We start from the raw sequence: 20,523 nt of genomic DNA on the forward strand, positions 1-20,523 counted from the left end.
CAGCTCTAAAACTTATGTGAATACTATTTTTTGCCTATCTAGTGTATCTGTGGGTATTGCTAGGTTCCTTCCTGTTTTGACAACTTTAGTAAACACTGGACTATTCTTCAGTCCCAATAAATATATAGTTTATTAACACCGCTACAACTAATCATGAATTATGGAACAACAAAAAGTTCAGGATGGAATAACGATAATATGGAAAGGATAGAATGCTACTCAACATAGATAGGAGGCACTGAGTCGCAAACAGGCACAATGAAAACTTGCTAAAATATTAAAAATTTCGGACAAAGTCCTCCTCCTGTAGTAGAAAACACACACACACACACATTGCCACTGTCTCGGTGTGCTAGAGCCTAACTGCGACTGCATCCATTGGCGTGATGTGAGGAACAAGAGGGATACCAGGTACAAGTGGGGGAACATGTTAGTGCTGCCTGGGGGAGTGTGCAGGGACTTTGTGGGGACAGGGTAAGGCTGTTAGATGCAGCACTGGGAAGTTGTTGCACCTGACAGCCTTATCCTGTCCCCACAAAGTCCCTGCATACTCTGCCAGTCAGCACTAACAACTTCCCCCAACTGTATCCTTCATCCTCCCCGCCCAACTTAATGCCTTTTTTCCCCCCACCTCTCATCCCTGATTTCTCAACAAGTGCAGTAGACCATTTTAATGAAAATTTATTATACTTTAATTTTTGACAATACTTGGTTGTAACAGCCAAGTAAGTACCTACTGTGTGAATGATGGATGTATGGAAAGCAGATGTAAGTCTTAAGTCTGTAAATAGTGGAAGTTTAATTTTAAATCTTGTACATAATTTGACTGTTCTTAATTGAGGATCATTGAAATGAATAATTTACTTTAATTTTTGGAAATAACTGGTTGCAATAGCCAATTAACTAGCTACTGTGTGAATGATGGATTTAATGAAAGCAGATGTAAGTATTAAACCAGTAAATATTAGAAGTTTAATTTTAATTCATTTACATAATTTTACTGTTTATTGACTGAGGATCATTAAAATAAATGAAACTCAAGTTTTTCTAATTTCATCTTTGTAATGTGTTTATCTGACATGGTCCACACCCAGGAGGATCCCCTCTTTTGTGGATCTATGGAATGAATAATTAATCTAATCTAATCTAAATTGATGCTCTATCAGACACAGTTTCTGTCAGGCTCTAGGGACCTAAGAAGGTGGCCATGTGTGTGTGATTTGTGCTTGTGTGAATGTGAGTGTGTTTTCTATTGTAGTAGTAGGAATTTGTCCTAAAGCATTAATATTTTAGCAGTATATTTCATTGTGCCTGTCTGCAACTCAATGCCTTCTCTATATGGTGAGTAGCAACCTACCCTTTCCATATTACAATTATGAATGATGGAAAGAAATAAATAACTGTTTTTTTATTGAACTGATGTCAGATTGCTACAGCCTAAAAATAAATTTGGTACTGTATGCAAAAAAAGTGGAAACAGGAGTGCCGCAAGCCAATGTTCTAGGTCCCTCGTTGTTTCTTGTCTACGTAAATGACATTCACACTTCAGATGGAGCATCAAAGGCAATATTATTCGCAGATGACACTAGTGTGCTAATAGGTACACCAAAGCAAATGCTGCAAACAACTACTGATCAAATAATAAAAATGTACACACTTGGTTCAATGCAAACTGGTTGATATTAAATGCAAATAAAACAAATTATATGCAGTTTGTGAAAGTATCTCAAAATGTAAAACTTGATCTGTTGTTGGGTGACAAGGCCATAGACAGAGTGGCATCAACAACATTGCTGGGAATTCATGTAGATGAAAATCTTAATTTTAATGACCATCTAAAGAAACTTGTGCACAAACTCAACTCAGCCTGTTTTGCTCTTAGAATTATTGCAAATGTTTGTAATTATTGCAAATGTTTGTACTGCAGAAGGTTCCAGGATGGCATATTTTGGCTATTTTCAGTCTCTTGCAACATACAGAATAATATTTTGGGGTTCCTCCACTTGCCATCTAAAACAAATCAGACACACACACAAAAGTGTTTTATGTTAGGGCCCACCTTGCAGATTTTCAGACAAATGCCAACTTGCATAACTACAATACCCGAAACAGCACAGCAATCCATATTCAGCGAACAAAAAGAACACACACACACAAAGGCATGTTTGCCATATTGGTACAAAACTCTACAACAGACTGTCAGCCAACATCAGGAAATTAGAAGATGAAAACAGATTTAAATTAGCATTTAAAGAATTTCTACCTGAACAATGTTTTTACTCAGTAAATGACTATTTAGGCCACTACATGATTCTGATAATGTTTATAGTAAGGCAAAACTAAAAGCACTATCTTTCATCCCCTAAAGTTTCTGTTAATTTTATATATCTGATGGACAGCTGTTGAGTGTGGTAAAATCTTTACTGAATTATTGTAGTGAATATAAGGGCTTCCTGTTTTGGGAAGACAAAAGTAAAACCTCAGGGCAAACAGACTATGCAGGTACAATACTGTTAGTATACATGTATAAAAAGTTGAATTACTGTGTCTTGTATGACCAAGTATTATTCTTTTACATTTTTTGGTATTATTCTTTGTACTACTTAATGTAAAATTTTGTATGTTCCTTTTGCTTAAATTGTTTCCCATAAATTTACATTTACTTTTGGGCAATATCCATACAGTATTTATTGTCTACAGATGAATAAATAAATAAATAAAATAAATCTACTAAATGAGACAATCATGGTTATATTATATCATTTTCACATGTAATTACACAAGAATGAAAAGAGGCTTTATAAGAAATTTTCTCCCTAACACAGGAAGAAGTCTATGCCTAAAAAAATTTCATCATATTATGAAAAGGATAGGTTGCTACTCACTGCAAAAATGACGCTCTAAGTTTTAACAGGCACGACAATAAGACTATTACATATAAGCTTTTAGCTAAGCCTACTTCAGAAACAAAAAAAACATACACATTCACACACTCAAGCACACCTCTAACACACAAACACACGTGTGTGTGTGTGTGTGTGTGTGTGTGTGTGTGTGTGTGTTGGCTTCATTGAAAGCTTATGTGCAACAGTTGTTTGTAATGTCTGTCCTTTTCGTAATATTATTGATATGCCAACCTGGAATGAGTAGTAGTACAAAAATAAAAACTGTTTGGAGAAAAAATTCTTTAGAAAATGTTTTTATTGGTAGCTTTAGTTTCCTACAAACCTACTTAACTTTACCACTGTCATTCACTTCCAGTGACTTGTAATACTGTGCTGGCATCTTCAACTTATCTGCAAAGGAGTTCTACAGTGCGAAATTTAACCAGTTGACAACAGCGGTCTTGCCTTCTTCATAATCTTCAAACTGTTGTCCACCAAGCCACAGTTTCAAATGCAAGAAATAAGTCACTGGGTGCTAAGTTGGGTCTGTAGGGCCAATGCTCAAAAAGTCAGCGGCATGGGGACTTGTATTGTTGTGGAGGAGGGCTACTTCAGACAATAGTTTCTCAGGCCGTTGATTTGGATGGCATATCTGAGTTTTGTGGGCATCTTGCTATAGCTTTCAGCTGTAAATTTTGAATCAAATTTCATAAAATCTACCAAAATAATACCGTCCTCATATTAGGAAACAACAGGCATTGTTTTTTTATTTAAGCAAGAAGGTCAACTGATTTTTTTCAGTTTTGTCAAAGTTAATGGCACCACTATAATGACTATTGTTTTGATTCTAAGTCAGTATAGGATATGTAAGTACCATTGTCCTCAAAAAAATGAGGAAACAAATAATCTCTATGTAGTCAACATCAATACAAATACACTTGTCCGTTTGACATCCTTTGCTCTTTGTGTCTGTTGGTAGGAATTTTTGGTACCCACTTTGCACACAACTCACAATACCTGAGTTTTTTCCAGGACAATTGGGTAAATATTAGTGCAGCCAACATAATGAACTTTATCAGCCAGGGCACCAATCATTAATCATCAGATTACAGTGTATAGTTCTCTTATTCACGATTTTGTTGGTCTGAATGCTGGACCTGCACCTTGTACATTTGTACTCCTCTTTTAAAGTCTCCATGTCATTGTCTGATCTTTCCTGCACTTCTTTGTGTTGACCCATAAACTAGGAACAACAACTGATGAACCTGGGCACTTGCAGATCCTTTTGCACACAAAAATTGAGTTATAATAGTCACTTCACAACTGGCAGGAGCAACAATTTTTTAAATCATTGCTGTTGGTTTCAGCCCAACAGTCAAGACACTACTGAATTAAAGCAATGACTTCTGTGGCTGTCTGCACAGTCAATAGATGGAACTGTATTAGTGCAACTACGTTCGGGGTTGCCAACAACCATATAAAAGCCTACACCCCTTATTTTACGACAATACCCCATGAAATTTATAAGAACTTATTCTAGGATGTTTGGCTGGATGGCTCAGTGGATAAGTGGCAGACTAGTAATCTAAATTATACTTTCCTTTTTACCCCCTCCCCTCTGGTAACATTTGTTAATGCGAAAAATGTCACGCTGCAGTGTGGTTTGGAGATTAAACTGTAAGTTTGCCTGTAACTGGTGGGTAAGTCAGTTCAAAGTACAGAAAAGGTAAGGGAATACCACCTGCAATAGCCTCATCTACATCTACACAACTATTCTGCAATTCAGAACTAAGTGACTGGCAGAAACCCATGCCTCATAAAGCACCGCAGTGCTCAAACCAACCTTCAGCTTGAGGACAGCTTTACTTTTTTCTTCTTAGGAGAGCTACATGCAGTACAAGCTACAATTAATGTGTACCCAGATTCAAATCTTCTTCGTAACTAGCAATATTTCAACTGGTCAGCAGCTCATCATCTGGAGCTATTACAAACCAATTTCTTCTTTTTCTTATTGTTCTTTAATCACCAATTTTTTGAAGATTCCGTGGTTAGTGGTTCTATCCATTCATTTTATCTTTAAGAGGAGTCTCCAACTTCATACCTCAAATGGTCCACGCTTATGGTCAATGCAATGTACCCAAAAAGTGTGATGTTCCAGATGCAGTTTTCCGCACTTCACTATTTATGTTTTGGAAGCAAAGCATTTTCAAATAATTCAGTAATTCTTAATAGTATTATTTCAAATAATAACTAACAATACACATAAAGTGTTCTCATGTTTCACTGTACTGTCTATTATTTGTATGAATAAATGTATAATTTTGTGAACTTCTTTGCATATGCACTGTTGACTGCCACACATTTTTATGTAAGTTTTTTATGACACTCTCTGACTGTTTTCCCCTAATCAGATAATTATAAAATTTCCTACAGACCCATGAAAATATAACTTAACTCTCTGAGAAATGTTATGAGATTACAAGTACGCTGCTTTCATATAAGTTATACATACATACATTTATGTCTAAATTTCATGTTTGTTTCAACTGGTCTGATTGCATTAAAAGCATCATCTTGTAATTAGAAATGTGTAGTTTGGTCTGCTTCACATGGCACTAGCCTTTTACATTGAGATACTCAGTATTAATGACTTCCATCACAATAAATGAAATCCATTATGAGAAAGAGAATAATGTGAATCTCTAGTACAGAATTTTATTAAAACAAATGTAATACTGAAAAACAGACTTTTTATTTCAAAATTATGACAAAACCAAAACAGCAAACTTCACTTCTCAGTAATTCCATTTGTAGTGAAACTATCAGTACAAACTGTGAGTTAATTATTATGCAAATTGCCATTTGTTTTGTCATCATAATATAGTAATAAATTAAACTATAACATAAAAACAGAAGCTAATCACTTTACACAAATATAAAACTGAATAATTTACCATTCAGTATGGGTAGTGTAATATAAGAATACAAAAACAAGAGAAATAAATACTTGGAAAGTCTGTTACAGCTCCCCATACGGAGTGTATCAGGAGCAGCATCCAACTGCATTTCAGTTTAAGAACACACTGTTTTAACTACACCACTGAATAAATTAAATAACTTTTCTCCATAAAGTACAGAAGACAGTATATACAAATGAACCAACAGTTTTGGATATCCTAAAAATGGGGTACAGTTTTACAAACATCACTCTTCTTCCTCCACATGATATTCAGCTACTTAAGACAGTTAATCAAACAATGGAAAATCCACGATGGATTGAAACAATATTATGAAAAGGAAAGTTGCTACTCACCATATAGTGGAGATGCTGAGACGCAGATAGGCACAACAAAATGACTCTCACAATTAAAGCTTTCAGCCATTAAGGCCTTCGTCACCAATAGACGACACACACACAACACAACACAACACACACACACACACACACACACACACACACACACACACACACACACACACACACACAACACAACACAACACACTGAGAATTCAGACGTGTGTGCGAGTTGCACTTGCATACGTGCGAGTGCGTGTTAGCTGGTGTGTGTGTGTGTGTGTGTGTGTGTGTGTGTGTGTGTGTGTGTGTGTGTGTGTGTCTTGTTGACGAAGGCCTTAATGGCCAAAAGCTTTAATTGTGAGAGTCTTTTTGTTGGCTATATGGTGAGTAGCAACTTTCCTTTTCATAATATTAAGACAGTTAATCTACATTTATGATTATATGGCATTTGTGAGACTGCCCACACTTTGTCTTGTACCTCAAGAAAAAAATTAGGATTTCGATATCATACTTTTCTAATTTTGGGAGCTGTGGGAAAAAAGGAAGAGAAAGAAAGGAAAGTTGACAATGATTGATATAGCTCAGAAATAATTACTATTTGTCAACATGATGACAAAAATATGCAAACCATTTGTAGTGAACATTATGAAGAAAAAGCACTATAACAGTTGATATTCAAATTCCGAAACAATTATCAATCCTTATGAGCAGAAACTAAGTCAAAACTAAAATGTGACTCGTGACAAAATGAAATTTTAAACAAATAAAGAAAATGTGGAACCAAAGTACATGAAAAGTTTGAAGGTGCCCAGAACTACTTCACAGCAAGGCTTCTCGACACCATCCACACCATTTTACATTTTGTCTATTCTTTCTTCCCACTATTTTATTTTCTTCGCTAATTTATATCTTGTAACACTTCCTCTCTTTTTCTCTGCACACTTTATTCTTTCCATTGTGGTGTTTTACTGTGTACTTGTTGCACTCCATGAACTAACTTAAGCGCTGTAGGAATGTTAATTTCACTCAGTGGACCTTTTCTTCCCGTTAATATACTAATACCCAACATATTTAGCCTTATCCCAGTCAAACTGCTCTGTACAGGCCATGTCCACAAACTTGTCCCTCTACTCATTATATTACCCAATAGTTTATTTCTCTTCACAAACGTTTTAAACTGCCAGCACCTTATACAAGGTCCGGCAGAAAAACCTCCCCTTTAAGGAAAGCTAATAAAAACAAAACCAAATAAGGTAGAACAATTTTATTTATACTAAATAAAAGTACATATTATGCCATTTTAGAAAATACTCTTATGGTCTTACTTTTTAAATAAAACATCCCTTAAATGGCTTCCTGCACTGTCGACACACTGTTTGAGTCTTTCCCTGAAGTTATTCATTACTCTTTGAGTCATTTCAGGTGGAATAGCTTCAACCTCTTGTGTAATTGCTTCTTTCAGGGCTCGTAAAGATTGTGGACGTTGTTCATAAACTTTTGCTTTTAAATAGCCCCAAAGAAAGAAATCACAGGGCGTTAAGTCCGGCGATCTTGGGGGCCAGCCAATGTCTCCACGCAACGAGATCACATGTCCAGGAAACATTTCCTTCACCAATGCCAGTGACTGCCGCGCTGTGTGGGCAGTAGCACCATCTTGCTGGAACCACACGTTCTCTATTTCACCAAAAAGCTCCCTTAGTTGCGGTTGGAGAAAGTCGCGGAGCATGGCACAATAGCGTTCACTGTTGACGGTTAAATTCCTGTCATTTTCTTCGAAAAAGTAAGGACCGATCACTCCGGAATTGTAAACAGCACACCATACTGTTACTTTAGGGCTATGAAGTGGTCGTTGATGACGTTCTTGGGGATTGTGTTCACACCAGTACCTGCAATTTTGGCTGTGCACTGTTCCGGCAAGGTGAAAGTGTGCTTCATCAGAAAAAATCACAATATCATTGGGACGAATGTTCCGAAGAAGGTCTTGGCACAAACTTACACGGACACCACAGTCTCGTTCACTCAGTTCCTGCGTAGTTACAATTTTGTAAGGATGCATTTTAAGATCTCGATGCAAGATTCTTCTCACACTTCGATCAGATATCCGTAATGCTGCCGCATGCTTTTTAGCGGATCGTCGAGGAGATTGTTGAACTGAAGCTCTAACTGCATCAACATTTCCAGGGCCTGTTGCAGTCCGTGGTCGTCCAGGTGGTTTCCTTTTTAATGCGGAACCTGTCTCACGAAAGTTAGCAACCCAAGAATAAATTGTTTTCTTATCGGGAACAGGGTCCCGTCGTCCGAGCGCAAAGCGAACGCGAAAAGCACGTTGAGTATTAATAGGCGATTCGCCATTTTGAATAAAATCTTCCACTACGAAGGCACGATGTTCACCAGACCACGCCATGGCGTACACTGAAAACGGCACGTAGGCAGCTACTTAACGACGCGCCCCCCACCACTCTGCTCCTTCTACTGTCCGCTGCACGTTACTTTGTAATCGGGGAGTTTTTTATGCCGGACCCTGTATAACAGGGCCTCTGTAGCATATTAACTGTGCGACAGTGGTAAATCAAACAACCAGGCAATGCACCATGCAAAAAAGCTCCAGCTTCTCATTGGCTTCACAGCACTGCTGCTCTCTTTGTTGCCAATGGGTTATCTGTTGTCTCCCACTACTGCTCCAAATCCTCTGTTACAAACTGAATCTCATCCAGTTGCTGCCGAATCATGTAAGTGAACACAGTGACTCAACAAAGTCATCCATGTTGGTCCCTTCTACCCCATAACAAATCATCCGATTTGATGCTGGTTTTACTTTCAATAAAAGCGATAAACTGCTGCCCTTATTACAGAATTTTATACTTTTTACTGGTATCTAACTCAGATGCAGTTCCCTCTTAAGAGCAAACACAAATGAGAAACTGCTGCGATTATTTTTCTGCCTTCTTTTTCAGGGTGAATCTTCTTTCATTTTCTCTGTGCTAATCATGACACACTTTTCAAAAATTAACCTCATCAAATACTATTTGTTTATTAAAGACTCCACTCTAGTCCCTACTGAATAATGTATCATTCAATCCTTTAATAGAAATAGTTCCACTATCAATCAGTAAATAGGCAAATGTTGTACCACAGTGGTACTAAAGAGTTGAAAACAACGTTAGAAACTCTACAACATCTTCCAAATTTTTTCAACTTACATAACGTCTAGCCTAAATTCTGCCTCGTGTCATGCAGAGGCCATACACAGAACAAGTGAGGAACAATGTTTCTGTAAGGTTGTTAACAAAGTTGGCAGGTACTGCTGAGGCAACAAGGATACTGAAGGGAATAGTGAAGAGAAAAACCATGGCTAAAAATAAAACAAACAATGGGAATATTTCTCATGGAATAATAAGAACATACGTGTAGGTGTGAAAAGGCTGGCAGTAGATAAAAAGAACTAGAGAAGGACATGAAAACACTCTAAAGGGAGTTCGCTATTAACAACTACACTTATATTTATCATCCCCAATGAGCAGATTTTTAATCTCTTTTGCATAAATATTTGTTATGGCTCTCCAATCATAGCCATTCCAATGTCAGCTACAGAATCTGCTGCTGGACAAACTGACCAATACATCAGAAAGAAGCATTCTCCATGTATTACAAACAATAGCAACTTCATGGACTGTTTGAAATATGCACATCACCACCTCCATCTGACACTTCACTAATGTCAGTTCTACTTGGTACCAACATTCTTCATGTAAGTGCAAATGGCCTATCCACTGATGAAAAATCGACTTCACATATATTTCATTTGTAGCTCACTATTTTCTTCCTCTACTTGATAAACATAAATAGTACCTTTGAATACAACATTTACAATCAAAACAACTCAAATGAGTATCTTCTGTTGTGAAACTAAACTTTAACGAACAAACATGTGAGTCATTTTCTAGAAATCTAGACAATAGGCCCAATATCAAAACCAAGTCAATGACCAGATTCAATGATAACATCTTAGTTCTTCACGTACAACTAAAATGTTAATCAGCATCCTCTAGAATAAGTAATCTTAAGTGTATTGTTTCTGTATGAGACAATGCACACAATAATTTGTGTCTCAACAAAAGAGCTTGGTTCTCTATGTAGACAATTCACATTTCCCAGAGTGCTACCACCAGCAGAAGAGTTTGCTTTACTACTTAAGTAATTCACATTTTCACATCTTGCTACCTAACCTTTTCGCTCCTATTTGAAAGTGCCTCTCCAACATAAAATTAATTTCTCACCACCTGATTGATCTCAAAGTAATTACTTTGATTTTCTCCCTGCAAACTGCATTTAATTCTGATTATTTGTGTCTGCTTCATTAATTTGTGTAAATGAAAATAATACAAATATACAAATAATTCTAAAACTTTTGAAATTTGGTTATCTGCACTCAAATGGGACATTTCTTTACATTGAGCACAGACTGAAATCATTCAGTTCAACACTTTTTTCTCAATCTGTGTTATTAGTCACCTTCACAATTCAATGTCTATGAAAATATTAACAAAGCAACTATCTTTCAAGATCTGTTGTCCAACAGTCATGACATATCTATTCTAACTAGAAGAGGGATAAGCAGCAAATTTTACATAAAATGCTGTTGTCTTAAAATATTTTTAGGCATCAAGCTAAGTTTGAAGCTTACTTAATACTAGTATGCCAAATAACAAGTTACCATGAATGTCTGTAGCTGTTTCCCCCAGGAGAGCATGAGAAAAAGAAAGATAAAAATAAGGCTATGTTTCTCAAAAATATATTGCCAGGTTTTTTAAATTCAAAACCCTCCTTTCAAGAACTAAAATTTGAAAGGATTTACTTTATTATTGTTGCCCAAGTAGAACTGGGCTGTACAAATAATTTTGAATTATGCTTTAGGCATATATAGATATCAGGTGTGTGAAAAGACTAAAATCACCTAACACTGAAAGGCAGGCAAATACAAGATTAAATTACAGGTTTTCAGTTGAAAACTTATTCCTATCAATATTTTCTCTTTATAAGTTATATTGTGTAAAGTAACTTTAAGATGTTACTTCACTGAGTAAGTAATCAGCTGGGTTTAAAAAGTTTGTAAAAGAATTCTACTAAAAAGTTACTTAAAAAACCATATATAGAGCACAAAATAAATACTAGTTGTTTTGAAATTATAAATCTGGGAACAAAATTCAGTAAGCCAACTGATGACAAATGAATACAAATGACACAAAAATAAAAATGAGTTCCTGTCAGTGAATTAAAAAACAAAATTTCTGTGATAATGGAAGTTTCAAGATGAAAATAGCAAGGAAAAACAGAGGAAGGGCAACCACCCTCCTTCCAAAAAATGATGGATGGCACTAGATCAGAAAATTTCTCTACACATCCTCACATGTCAAGTGCCATCTACAGTGATGGTTTATTAGCAGTTGCTGAGGTTGATAGAAGACAAAAGGCTTGGGGCAGCCAAGAGGCTATAAGATGCATGGGGCATGAAGCAGATAAGAAAGTATTATAAAGTTGGAAACAGTAAGTCAGATGACTTCCAGTGCATGTCAAAAAAATATGGACTACTTGCAATAACAAATGCATTTGTAAATGTGTGATTTTGTGTGTGTGTGTGTGTGTGTGTGTGTGTGGGTGGGTGATGACTAACAGATATTAGGACTTGGGATAACAAGAATATACAATAGCTATATTCACGAAGTTAGAGAGATAGGAAGAGTGAGAGTGATCCTGTGATTTTCTGATCTTCTGAGTGCTTATGTTCCACCTACCAAAACAAAACTGGCATATGTAAACTGTATGAAGGCAGTGGAAACAATATCATTTCCTCTAAATAATATAAAACTAAGCTTCCTCTTTAGAGACTGAGGAAGAGAACTAGCAGTTAGTAAAGGGAAGGTGCCCAGTAAATTTATAGAAATGTTATTTTTATGAGAGAGGACCTGAAATACATTCCCATTAGGTTTGAGGTCAAAGACTCATAAGCAACTGAATGAGAGATAAATACTGCATTGAAAATAGAGCACTCCTGTCAAAACGGCAAAGGGAATAGTTCAGTTTGGTATATGAATGGGAAATTGTCAGACCTTGCACTGGCTGTTAGCATGAGAATTGAGCACAGTATGGACAAGGTGCACAGTATCAGTAAATCTGATCATGGCCATATCGCAGGTGCCCAATGAATGGAACACTCCAACTCTGGGGTCATGCAGGCAATGGGCTTTTCACACGTAGTGTTGCATAATATGATTATAAAAAATGCATAAACTACTGTGGACTGTAGCAATGTACTGATGGGTCACTGAGCAGCAAAAAAATTGCCAAGTCAATGCTGGACAATGACTAACTATATCATCCAAACCCTTTCCTCACTATGGGATATAAATGCCACAACCCCACACTCCTACCTCTGCTCTCTGGGTATCAAAGCACACAGAAATTTGTGTGGCCACAGGAACAGTGCCACTTGATACTTGAACCAAGGAAAAAATGGCCTGGTATGATGAGATATGGTAAATGTTGGTATGAACCAATGGCAGGGAATTAGTATTTAGAAAACCACGTGAGGCTGTATACCCCACTTGTTAAAAGAGTCTAAATACGAGTATTTTGAGGAAAGAAAGATTAAATAAATATTTGACTATAAATTTTCTCTAATCATGATGTACAACCTAATAACAGTGAACAAATGAATATGAGAAAATTAGTGACATTAAATCATTTAAACACTTTTGAAATAGCACTCTCACACATACTTTTGGTTGATAACTTTACAGCACACTGAATGTAACACAGTCTGCAACATTAGCAGACTTACTTTCCAGTTTCATTCACATTTTAATCACAGTATTAGCTCTAATAAGTCACAGAAGACTTGGTATATGGTATGAAAAATTCAAAAAAGCAGATAGCAGTAAAGATGGGTCGTTACCTGGAAAATGGCCCTTTCTTTTTCAAATTCTTCAAGTGTGTTCACCTCATTGACTATATTTTTTAAACTTCTGTCGACTGAATCCATCCAAGTCACCATTTCATTAAATCTGTTAGCAAAAAATAAATTGAGTATCATTCAACAATCTTCATTTCAAAGCACCAGACACAAAAAAGAAAGCAGAATCTCACATAATAATTATGTTAAACAAGTATCAAATACCAAGGTACTGTTTAAAACATAAAACAAAAACCATGAAATGAAGCTGCTCATCATGGAGAAGAAAGAGTGAACAAAAAGGATGCATTTCTTTAATCCGCTTTCTGCTATTATTTGCTAATATTTGTGACTGAAGAGGAAATTTGATTATTACCTTTGGAGCAGAAACAACTAAAAAAGTGCTAGGAGAAATATTAATTAAAGAACAAAGCTAAATCTCTAGCTTTACTGTTGTTTTTAAATCCTCCTCCATCAGCAGAAACACAGTAATCGGGAGAAGGGAAGTGTGAGGTACACAACAGTTTAATTGCTCCAAATGTTGCATCAGGGGAGAGAGAGAGGGGCAGGGGGAATGGAAAATATGATGAAAGAATAGCAAATGACGGAAAAAAATTGGACAGATGTGGATAGAAACTGGGGGAAATATAATAAACAGGAAAAGCTGAAAAAGAAGTATAATACCAAATACATCAAAATAATACAAACAAATTACTGAAAAATGCAACAAGCAGTAACAAAGAGGCAAAGGACATACTAGCTGTGAATCAAAATAGAAATGACGAGCAGAAAGTCTATTGAATCTAATGGTGAAAATACTTTGACTGCTTGCACAATGTAGCATTATTTTTTGTATCAGTGGCATGAATGTGAAATGAAAAGGTGGAAGAAAATAAACCCAAGTGCCACCATACATCTTGGCCCTCTCACGTAGTACCGAGGGACATACAACTTCAACGCCCCCATACAATGCTTGGCTCATAATCAACAGTGAGAGATGTTTGGGATTTACCCCACAGCATTGATACACAGTCAGGTATACAGAAATTATAAACCAGTAGCTCTCGTCCCCCAGTCAGCCACATATTTATGACAAAAATTCTTCTATAATCAAGATTCTAATCAGTTATATTAGCTTCACGTGCAACTAACACGCATCCATGACCTCATGTACGAAAGCAAGTTCATTGTTACCAGTATTTAGGAACTGGAATCTTAGCTGTTATTTTTTAATCTTTTCTCGCAGCTTACGTCTCTATTCATTCCACATTCAGAATAAGATTGTCTTAATTTCTGTAAATGTGCATTTTCTCCTCCATTTCTTTCATTAATCTCCATGTGTTGACCTTTCTCTTTTCTGGTTGTACTTGTGATGAAGCAATTTCAACAAGAAGTTCAACCTTTTTTTTTTTAATTAGTGTGTTCAGCAGACCTGCTCCACGTGTAACTGTTTCAGTGACGAGTAAGTAGCTGCTTCCTTATAGCCACAAATATTATTATTTCAATTTGAATGATTATTCTTGAATCATATCAAATAGTACCAACGGTATTTGACTGCATAAATTCCCCTAATCAGTCTTACTGCAATACTACAAACAATAGGGGAGTCTTGTAATTACACTGTCATACACTTCATGGGTTCAGAGACATTTCACTAATTACAAAATCAAGTCAACTTTGCGAAGAACTTGGGAGTATAAGACCACTTATCAGTATGACAGTGCACCACCTCTGCCTGGATCCAAGCACTAATTTGCCTGTAAGGGTGTCTAAAACCACTGCATCCTCTCCAGAGGCGAGCTGGTCCATCAAGTTCCCTCAATTGCTACCAGTTGTGACCTGAATTCATCCCAGATGGCTCCCCACACCTTGGTGCCACGACTATCACTACTCTGCTCCTCCCAAACATAAGAAGACCACGATATCTCCCAAGGTCACCACCATACTTGCCAACAATGGTTATCCAGGATAGTGCAGACCCTCAATTCATCACAGATCACAATGTCATTCATCAGCAGTCCATACCTCCCAGTCACGATGTCATTCCAAATGCAGCTGTCCGTGTTGTGATGTAATGGCAGCCTACACATGGGGCGATATTTCCAAAGTTCAGCTGTTGCTAATCTCTGAACAATGGTACGAGATAACACAAAATGTTGTAGTGAGTCCATTACTTGTTCTCGGACACCAAGTGCAGACGTGAAAGGCTTACGATGTGCTTGGTACAAAATACGGCAATCCCCCACTTTGGTGGTCGTACATGGTCGACCAGAACTCTGATGACAATTGTGCCTGCCCTACAGTTTCTAAATTGTCCAACATTGGGCCACTGTCACATCCAAATGCACCACAAATTTGAATATTGAATAATTTGACCAACTGGTCAAATAGAGATCTAGAATGAGGTCCCTTTCAAATGCTTTCAGATGCTAATAATGCTATCTTGTAAAAATATATGACATCTTCCTGTCTTTCATAATTTCTCTTAACAGGCCTGGTAACAACATGAGACATGAACAACACTACAGACTCTGCTGGTTGTTCTATCTGTCACATAGAATTAAAACCCAATTATTTAACGATTTTTCCTTGGTTGAAGACCACAGTCATAGTACACTTTTTGAAAGAAACTGTTGCAGCCATCTGTCTATAAGTTTTCATTATTAATTTATTTTGCTACTGTGATTCTGACTGTAGAAAATTTTCCAATGGAAAGGAGATGTCAAATCAGTAAATATCCAACATGTCTGAATGACATGTCAGTGTCAAAATGTACGACACATATTTTGGCATATAACAACACACATGTCAACATATATGCCAGTCATCTCATCATAAGATCTGATGGCAAATTAAGAGCAGGGATTAAAGCTAACATTATGCACAATGGGCACACTTTAACACATTGTGCTGTGGCAAGCAAGAATCATGTCCAATGATTTGCACTTGAAAATAACTCTAAAGCTGAAATCGCAATATCAGAATAAATGAATAATACAAACTTACAGTCAAATGGTGGCAATGATTTCAATAAAAAATCTAATCTTTCACAAACCCACTGAGGAAGAGTATGTGTGCAACGTTACACTGATATCCAACCATGCCTTGTGTGTGCTTCACTTTCTTGTCAGGCAGAATCCCATATTCTTGCAAATTTTGCTTATATATACTACAAGGGCATGCATGGCTTCAATGAAAGAAGACAACTACTAGTGAATAAGTAGATTAGTACAGAAGAGGTGGAAAAGAAAGTCAAGATGTTCATCTGGAGTGTGTTCATACAGGGCAGTGAAAGATACACATTGTTGTAGAGAGACACAGAACGCTTAAAAGTGATGGAAATGTGACTCTGGAGAAAGTTGATGAGGACCCACTGGACAGAAAGAAAACACTATTCTATCATAGATTTTACAAGTGATCAACAAGTTGGAAAACTTCACAGAAAGTGCCCCAATAACAAAGAAAAACTTTTTGAGCCTTTATTTAGACAAAATAAATTTTGAACCCGTATTGGAAGAAAAAATGTTGGGTAGGAAAACCAAGGGGAGACCAAGAAAGAAAACAGTCAAAAGATTTTCTTAACTAGTAAAGTGCCAAAATTATCAAGAAATTACAAAACAAATGTGCATATGGCATATTTTGTCTGGGAGTCCCTTTCGGGGAGTTCGGCCACCTGGTGCAAATGTATTTATTTGATACCACTTCGATGACTTGCGTGACAACGATGAATAAGGCACAAAACAGAGAACAGTGATTGCAGAGAAAATATGCTGTTTATGACTCTGAATGAATTACGATCTCCTGGTTTTTGTGAACTGTAGAGAATCTAATAGTGATTAATGCCGAGAAAATAATCCCACTATTCCTGTATAGTCCATTCTTCAGATATTTTTAACTTGTTGGAATGTACAAAGACTTCTTGTCATTAATGAATACACCAATCTATTGATTTTAATTTTAAAATTAAGAAATTGTGCAAAGATTACACCAAATGAATGGGGCAGCAATCTTACTTTTGATGATATTTCTCCCACTGAGCTGGTACTTGCTGCAGATGTTGCAACATGTTGTCTATTCGGCGTGACACAACTTGCCACTGTTTTTGGACCTGGGAAAGCGCTTCAGCCAGTTGAGCATCACTACTTGAGGTTGTCACTTTGGTCATAGTTTCAAGGCACCGTTCAACCTGACACAAAATTCCCTTTGTACCAGGTGTGAAGAACTCACGATGCCTTGTCAGGATAGCTTCGACATCTTCATGACGATCAAATGCTTGCTGTTCTGCTGAAATCTCTTTCTCAATGTCTTTCAAATACTGGTTAAATGTTGCCTCATCCAGCCGGAATTCCAACCGCATTAGATGGAGTGGTGCGAAGGACAGTATTTCCTGTTGACAGTGAGAAAAAATTCAGCTCTCATACACAGTTAAATTTACTACAGCAATTAACAACTTTCCACAAAGAATCCTCAATATACTTGTTTTATACGTCTCACATGAATCTCAGGAAAACCATTGTGACTAAGTCGACATCAGCTGTGGCACACCATAAGTACCAATATGTGTCTTTGATACATGTACTATAATCAGTTTTACGCACATGTGATTTAGTACATGCCTCATGTAAGGTAGTAACTGTCAGACCAAATTTTGCTTCAGTTATCTTGTTGACATTTGTTCGTTTGGGCAGTGCTTGCTTTCTTTTTTATAAAATGAGGCTTGTACTACCACACATGTACACGTATCAATGATTTTCATGTGAGTTAATGGTAAAGTGTAGCACTGAAGATGGACACAAAGCTCAATATCAGTCCAGGGTAACAAATTTTAAAAATAAATCCTATGCAGCAAATGTCTACTCATAGTCCTACGAAGTTCCTGAGATCCTCAATATATTGTCTGTTAACTATTGACTACACATAAATGGAATATTGTATAATATGATTATTCCTCTCACTTGTATTGCATAAAGTTAATGACAAACCAAGAGACCTGATAACGTTAAGTAGGAGTAACACAAGGTTTATATATTTTAATCTAACTTTAAGATTACATCAAACACTAATTTTCATGGAAAACAGAAAGCAAAGATAATGTAATTTAGTGTCATGACAATGATATGGTCATTAGAGATGAGGCACAAGTTCACACTGGTGAAGGGACGGTCAGACAGAAATAACAAAAACATATTTCTTCCTTAGAGTGAAAGGAAAATATTATTTACTGTCTTATGTGTAACTGTGCTCATTTCAGAGTTTTATGATTCCATCTTCTATGACCATGCTACTCTTTGGTGGTCTTACATCCCTGGTCACCAATTACACCAATGTTACCTTGGCTAACTCCAATAAGCTACAAAACATTTCTTTTGCAAAGTTCATAGTTCTTGCGTGAAAGTTGTTACACATATGCTTGGTTAGTGGTTGCTGGAGTAATAGGCACCATTCCCAGATATTAAACATATAGCAATATGGCAAGTAAGTCATTAATGGTAATTCCAACCATTCTTATTCTTTAGCAATTTTCAGTTCTTACCATCAGATTTTAGAGAAAGAAGTACAGGTAACAGGATAAGGGAAGAATACTGTATATCATGTTTACACAAGTCATGTAACACTAATGTAGAAAGGAATAATTTTTAAAGTCCACTGAGGCAATCAGCAAGCCACATCAGAGGCAAAGATCTGCGATCAACTGAATTCCAACACAGTCACAATCTGTCAGAAACATTCAAATAAGCAGAGATGGGTTAATGTAGTAAGGTATGCAAGAAAAGCTGTACAGGTTTAGGAAAATTGGTTGAAGAATTACATATTTTATTTTAACTGCAAGTTTTTTGCTGCACTATTTATTTATTTACTTGTAGTGATACACATTACACAATGTAAGCATAAGACTAGCATAGAAATAAGGAACATTATACATATTAAACCATCCTCACAGGTACACTAGATAATGGCAAAACACCAAAATGAACTCGTCATGTAACTTTTATCATTATGAGTAAATAATGCAGCAAAAAACTCATACTTAAAATAAAACATGTCACTCTTTGACCACATGCAAGCTGCGGGCGCACTGGAAAGGAAATTGTTGAAATCGGGAGAGATAGAGGTGAGCTTGACCTATCAGCCAGATCATAAAACATGGTTGCAGATGTGGCTTCTAGATCATTTAAGAGTTTTTGGTTGGATGTGATTGTAAATAAAAGGTCATTTGGTGTACAAATGTGTAACTTAGCAAATGCCAAAGTGTTTGCAGAACGTTCAAAAGATCTGATGTATCTACTACTGTCTTAAACCACTGTTAACATTTTACATACCTTCCATTTTGCTTGAAGCCTGTCAACTATAGCCTTGATAGTACCTTGCTGATCTGCAGGCAAACAATTTCTCAAGTCCTGGGCTGCATTTATCAGATCTTGAATCCAATGTTCATTCACTCGTTCAAAGAAAGCCTATCAATTATGAAGACAAATAGTTAAGTATTCCACATAAAAATTGCAACAGAAGAAAAAATATAACCATGTTAAATAATAGCTTAAGTATTAATGTTGTCTTCAATAGTCACATACCTTGTGAACTTCAATTGTTTGTTTTGTGTCTATATGTTTTTCAGAAATGAGTTTTTCTGCCTTCTGCAACCATTCTGAAATAATCTTTTCACTTTCTTGGAAATTATGCCAACATCTATTAGCCTCCTGCAGTTTCTGTTAAAAAAAAGGTTAGTGAATCTCTATTGACCAAACCAATTCTTAGTACTAGTACCTTTGTGTTCTTCTAGGAATAGAAATACTTACTTGTTCCCATTGCTGTGCTTGCTGTGTTACACGCGCAAAACGATCATTCAGTTGTATCATTTTGAGGTTGAAATCTTCTGTATCAACACCTTCTGTGTGATCCACTGATTTCACAATACTTTGGAATATTTTGTTTTTGCTTTCAAGCATTGACTTATAATACAGAGTTCGTGAAAAGAATGCCTGTATAAATGCAGAAAGATAGTTATATATTTAAAGGAATAATTTTACCAGATATGTTGATATCACTCACATAGTTATCAATATTGCACAATTTCAATAACATAATCACTGATGGTGCCATGTTACCAGTCAAAGTGACACATTTTTAATTCTCTAGATTTTTGTTTAGGAGAATTCATTGTAATATCCAAGGAAGCAAAAATTTAAAAAGATATATCAACAATTTCTGAAAGAGCACAATAACAGTGCTAGCATAAGAAATTATATTTGTCATACAGACAGAAAAATGAGTATGTACAGTATTACAAGCAGATTTGAGATTATTGGGCATACATAATACATTTCATTTTTCTTTAATGTTTACTACAAAATTTATTCTGTCGACATACTACAGAGATTACAAAGAACAGA

General features: G+C 36.3%; 1 protein-coding gene across 2 annotated transcripts in view; it reads right to left on the reverse strand.

The window, feature by feature from the left end:
- Positions 1-20,523, reverse strand: part of LOC124802693 (muscle-specific protein 300 kDa) — a 601,574-nt gene that overhangs the window by 370,560 nt on the left and 210,491 nt on the right. For both annotated transcript variants that reach the window (XM_047263634.1, XM_047263633.1), the window contains exons 18-22: positions 19,930-20,112; positions 19,705-19,839; positions 19,453-19,587; positions 17,146-17,519; positions 13,136-13,244 (exon numbers count right to left, since the gene is read on the reverse strand). In XM_047263634.1, coding sequence (XP_047119590.1) covers positions 13,136-13,244; positions 17,146-17,519; positions 19,453-19,587; positions 19,705-19,839; positions 19,930-20,112 — 936 coding nt within the window. The remainder of the gene's footprint in view (positions 1-13,135; positions 13,245-17,145; positions 17,520-19,452; positions 19,588-19,704; positions 19,840-19,929; positions 20,113-20,523) is intronic.

This window comes from Schistocerca piceifrons, chromosome 6 (genome assembly GCF_021461385.2).
Source record: "Schistocerca piceifrons isolate TAMUIC-IGC-003096 chromosome 6, iqSchPice1.1, whole genome shotgun sequence".
Taxonomy (NCBI): Eukaryota; Metazoa; Arthropoda; class Insecta; order Orthoptera; family Acrididae; genus Schistocerca; species Schistocerca piceifrons.